Here is a 5624-nt window from a genome sequence, read left to right as displayed (position 1 = left end):
ATAATCCCTGGCAGTAATGGAAATACTCTAGTGATCCCAGATCGCAGGAGGAGAGATTCTGGAGAGGTAAAATTGTGATCTCTGATGGCTTTTGTGTTTCTTTATTTTGTTTGGCCTTACTGTCCTCTCATCACCCTCTTAAATACATTAAAAATAAACAAATGCAGTAGATTTTTTCATGTTAGGACTAGGGGTGTGCGATATTGACAAAAAATAATATCTCGATATCAAAATACTCGATAATGTCAAATCGCACATCGTTAAAACAACAATTACGATATGATCGCAGACGATATATATTGCACACCCCTAGTTAGGACATGGAAAAAGACAAGCTGATCTCCAATGTTAAAGTGTTCAACAGGCTGAAGGACCCTGAATCTGAATGATGAGATTATGAGAGTTTCAGAACCCAAGGATTGAACATATGCATGTGTTTATGTACGATATGTGATGTAGTGTTAGCTGTGTTCACTGTTGGAAGTGTATGACTATGTCTGGAGTGAGAGCAACCCTGGTGAAAAAAAAGTACACTTCCATAATCTACTTAAAAGTGCTCTATTTTCGCGCACTGATTTTGTACTTAATATACTAAAAATTCTTCTTTAGTACTTTATAAGATAATCTTAAGAACATCTAAGTGTACTCAATTGTGCTATTTTGGGACATCATGAATATGAACTAAAATGTGCTAAAAATGTATTTAGGTACCACTTGAACCCATCTTTCATACAAAGATGGGTTCAAGTTTACTACAAGTGGTAACTAAATACATTTTTTAATACAGAGATAGTATGTTAAAAGCACATTTTAGTTCATATACATGGTGTCTCAAAATAACACAGTTGAGTACACTTAGATGTTTTTAAGATTAGCTTAAGAAGTGCTAAAGGCTAATTATTAATATATTAAGTACAAAATCAGTGCGTGAAATTAGAGCACTTTAAAGGGATAGTTCGCCCAAAAATGAAAATTAATCCATGATTTACTCACCCTCAGGGCATCTTAGGCGTATCTGACATTCCTCTTTCAGACGTATCCAATTGTAGTTATATTTAAAAATGGCCTGACTCTTCCAAGCTGTATAATGGCAGTGAATGGTGCCCCTGTTTTTGAAGCCGAAAAAAGTGCATCCATCCATCATAAATCTACTCCACACGGCTCTGGGGTGTTAATAAAGGCCCGGAGACGTGTGGAGTATATTTTTTATTTTATTTTCACTTTTTTCGGCTTCAAAAACAGGGGCACCATTCACTGCCATTATACAGTTTGGAAGAGCCAGGCCATTTTTAAATATAACTGTGATTGTGCTCGTCTGAAAGAGGAATGTCAGATACGCCTAAGATGTCCTGAATTACATTATGGAAGTGTACTTTTTTTCATGTGGGAAATCTCATTATTATCTCACTAATTCCAATACAGGTTTTGCTGCAAAAGATGCACGGCTGCATGTGATCTTTTTTTTGATAATGTTTTTCAAAGTATTTCATCTTACATTTTTTTATTTATGAAAGTAATGGAGTAAATCTCTCTCTGTCTCACTCTCTTATTTGTTTGTAGCATTTATTTCCCCTGACATTATCTGTATTTGTGAATTTTATCTGTTGTATGTCTCGATTGCATATGCTTGCAGATGTGACGAAATCATGTCATCATTAACGTTCCATCACACTGCACATTCTGAGTCCCATTCGTTCTCACCCTTTACCCTGAGAAAAGGAAACATGTACAGCAAATGGAGACAAACAGAGAGAGATTAACAGAATACATTGGTTGGTCAGCTTGCTTGGTTTTAAACAACTGGGTTTATTACATGAAATGGATTTAGATGGAGAAGTTGATACTGTAATTTAGTCAGCAGATGGTGTCAACAGATTCAGCCCCCTGTGAAGAGGACACAGAGTCATGTGTTTGATTGTGGGAGGCAGTCTCAGTTGCGTGCTCTCTCGGTGTGTGTGTAGTGGGATGTGCTGTCATGCTTGTCTTTGGGTTATCCGATTGTTTCTGTGTAAATAAACATCATATTAATAATATTGCTCATTTTAATGTAGCGCTCAGATGACAGCAGTTTTTTTAAAATCTATTTGAGAGTGTTTATTTATGTGCTGAACACCTCAGGCTGTTACTCGAGCATATTTTAGTCCATCAAGCAGACAGGATTGGCCTTATTCCATGTTGCTGAACATACACAGCGCTCCCCCAGCCACAGTGCTTTCATCTCTCTTCACTTTCAGTTTTTTTTTTCTATTCTATCTTCCCTCACTCTCCTCATCTCTTTCGTTTCCCTTGTAATTTTCTTTTGCAGTATCTATCTCTCTATCTATCTATCTATCTATCTATCTTTATATTACAGTATATAACAATTTGTCTAAATTAAAAATGTATTTTAAATAGAATGTTGGGATGAGTTAGGTTTTTAATTGCTCTGTGTGTGGATAATAAAATCCACTGTCTTGCTGTGCAGAGAGTTCAGAGTACTGAACTGCAGGTCTAATCAGGTACTGCAGAGATCAGCAGAATATTGAGTCTGGTCCAGCAAAAACACACACACACACACACACACACACACACACACACACTGATCATAGACCAGTTCAGCCACGGTGCTACTCAGCAACTCATTAAGTTGCTGCTGCTGCATCTGCTATTTGAAGTCTTTGTTCAGTGTCTGAATCAAAACCTTGGATTTTATAACAGTGGAAATCTATTCAGTCGGATTCTGTTTCAATCGCTCATCTTCGGTACAGATTTCAAGATAAATTATATTGACTGTTTAATTATTTAGCAGTGCAGTTGATTTATCAATACTATGGGATCCAAGTTGTACAAAATAACTGCAAAATTACTTTCACAAAATTGAATTGTATGAATATTTTTAATTGTATAAAAAGAATCAGTGGCAGACATTTAGATGTTTTTTTGCCCACCCCAGTTGCTATGGTAACAGCAGAGCTAGAGCACTTTCTTTGTTTACTGATTCCAGTTGCTTAGGAAACAGAAGGCATTTTTCAAATATTTGAGTGATTTATTTTATTTTTTTTACAGTTACATTTAAAGCGAACAATTAAGTCTAGTTTGTTTTTTTGTGTGTTAGCTGGACAGTCTGCTAAGTGTGGTTTTGATTTGGATCGAAGCGCTGCTCTGCTGCCTGTGTTTTTATGTTCCTAGTCATGTTGTTGATGCATGTTATTTTAAGGAAAAACGGTTTGTTTCTGTAATCTTTCACATGTAAAAACGTTCTTCATCCTCTAAATCTGTCTATGTTTTTTAAATGCATATTGTATATTTTTTTGCTTTGTCAGACACTAAATTGTGTGTTGCCATAATCATCTTTTTTTAACCTATTAAATGTTTTGTTACCTTTTTAAATATGTATGCTAATTGGAAAGGACTGTGTTGGAATAGTTATTCAGGATACAGTTTCTTTACTAATGCACCAGCATTCCACATTCACAGTTAGATAGCTGTATATTTTTGAGTTTTTAATCTGGAATGATCTTGTAATGGGGCAGACAAGACGTGAGACGTGCAGATCCATGTGCAAGCTTTATTACAAGCAGAGGAGGTCAGAAACACAGGCAGGGTCGAACAATGGCAAACAGGTATATGGCGGGCAAGACACAAGAATAATCCTAGGGCTAGCGTAGGTCAACGAACGGCGAACAGAATCACAAGGGCGAGACTAGAGGGATAAATCCAGGAAAACAGGCAAAGATCAGAAACCAAGAAAACAGACGAGGCAGACTAAGCTAAGGCAGGGTAAACAAAACAGGCTCCGTAGAGTAGCTATCAAAACGATAAGCGCTAAACAATACTCGGCAGCTAGAAAGGAGTGAGATTGAGTGTTAAATAGTGAGTGAGTGATGTGAAACAGCTGTGTGCAATCAGTGCTGTGTGCAATCAGTGCTGTGTGCAATCAGTGTAATGAATGATGGGAAATGTAGTCCGGGGTGATATGCAACAGTGTGTAGTGCGAGAGTCAATGAAAATGGAAAGGGTGACCTCTGATGGCTAGCAGACGAAAGTTCATGGACCGGATACGTAACAGATCTTTATTTCAGTACCACATTAATTTTGAAAGATCATCCAAGATCCAAATCAGCTGACATGTTACTCTCAGTGCAGAACAGAATTGCCTGAGCCTTTAGCATACAGGAGATCATTTTAATGTCTGTTTAGTGGGTTAGGTCCATGCACTGACGTTTGTTGTTATAGCTCTGGCAGGTGAATGCAGAACTGTGCAGATGCAAATGTACAAAAGGCCTGAGCAGGAAAACCAAAACTGTGACAACAATGGCATAAGATTATGTGCAGGCCAGACAGTTCTGTGAATATATGTGCATGAGAGCAGGTCAGGTCCATTCGGCAGTGGTTCAGTACTTTAGTAGGTCACATCAGTTCTGCTTTTGGTTCATGTGGTTATAAGTAGCTCTGTCCTCTATATCTCTGTCTGCAGCTGGTCTCAAGTGGTCTCATCTCTATCTCTCCTTTATATAATCTTTGACTTTAAGTCTTCATTTATCTTCTGAACTCTCTCTTTCCTAATGGTCATAGAAACTGTCATGACGGCTTTAGAAGTGTGTTTAATATAAATTATGAATATTATTATTAGATGCTTTGGTCTTTAATGAAATGTATCATGCCTTTATTATATGTCTTTGTTCATTTACTATAGTATTAGCATACTTTATACAGTATATACTTCAGCATACTCTTGTTTCTTTCTGCAAGTGTGTGTGTCAGATTCTTTACATTACAAACAGTAGTATGTTATATTGTCACACTACCTCATCACATTAAATGTTTAAGTCTGCCAGTGTTACTGTTACTATCTAGGAAAGCTGTTTTGCATTTGAATACAGATGTGTATAAAACTCTTATGTTAGGGTCTTTAGAGTGTGACCGAATAGACAGTTGATATCACTTCAGGTTAAATCGTTAAGTGTATTGTAGGATACATTTTTCCATGTATTGTACTCTGATTGCATAGGCATTGAAAAATGCTGTAGGTCATCCAGGTATTGCATACATATATAAGCAAAAGGGCATCCTGTGTACAGTATACATATACTGCAGAAAGAGTAGTGTGTTAGCATGCTATTCCATATAACTTGATTATTGTAACATAGATGATTGACACCGTTTCATAGCTACAGTTTGTGATTGCCGGAGCGCTATAAAGCCCACAAGAGATCTCTTAGTCTGAAAGCAGAGCTGTGTGCTGGATGTGGGTGGAGTCAGGGATGTGAGTACTATTTTTAGAAGGTCTGTGCTGCCTGTTTTATATGTGAGATTTTTATTTGCAAGTATTAAGATGTGTAAATCCCAAATTAAATTGGGGTAAAACCATGCTGCGGGGGAACAAGTGTCTCTCTTATAGTATCCATGTTTCTAGGCATATTTATAGATGGTCTCTGGAGTCCTGAGCTGTTAGGTCATATGTCCGCTGTGGTCTCTGTACTGTTTTGCATTCTGGGTAATATTAAATCATGTGAAAAATTAAATGTTTTGCAAGTCAGCATTTTGCCAGAGTTCTTGCTTCTCCTGAAAACAGTTTTAGAGATCTGTTCTATGTCATTTAAACCTGACAGCAACAAAGAAACATGGAGTAATGTGACAATACA

General features: G+C 37.1%; 1 protein-coding gene across 1 annotated transcript in view; it reads left to right on the top strand.

Moving 5' to 3' along the window:
- The window catches only part of LOC107655652 (protocadherin alpha-8-like), a 2811-nt gene extending 2422 nt beyond the window's left edge, over positions 1-389 (top strand). The window contains exon 2 of the mRNA XM_016443214.1: positions 365-389. Coding sequence (XP_016298700.1) covers positions 365-389 — 25 coding nt within the window. The remainder of the gene's footprint in view (positions 1-364) is intronic.
- Positions 390-5624: the final 5235 nt, after the last annotated feature.

The sequence above is a fragment of the Sinocyclocheilus anshuiensis genome, unplaced genomic scaffold (genome assembly GCF_001515605.1).
Source record: "Sinocyclocheilus anshuiensis isolate Anshui unplaced genomic scaffold, SAMN03320099.WGS_v1.1 scaffold1008, whole genome shotgun sequence".
Classification (NCBI taxonomy): Eukaryota; Metazoa; Chordata; class Actinopteri; order Cypriniformes; family Cyprinidae; genus Sinocyclocheilus; species Sinocyclocheilus anshuiensis.
The sequence above is the reverse complement of the archived record's forward strand: the minus strand, read 5'-3'. Positions and strand labels throughout refer to the sequence as shown.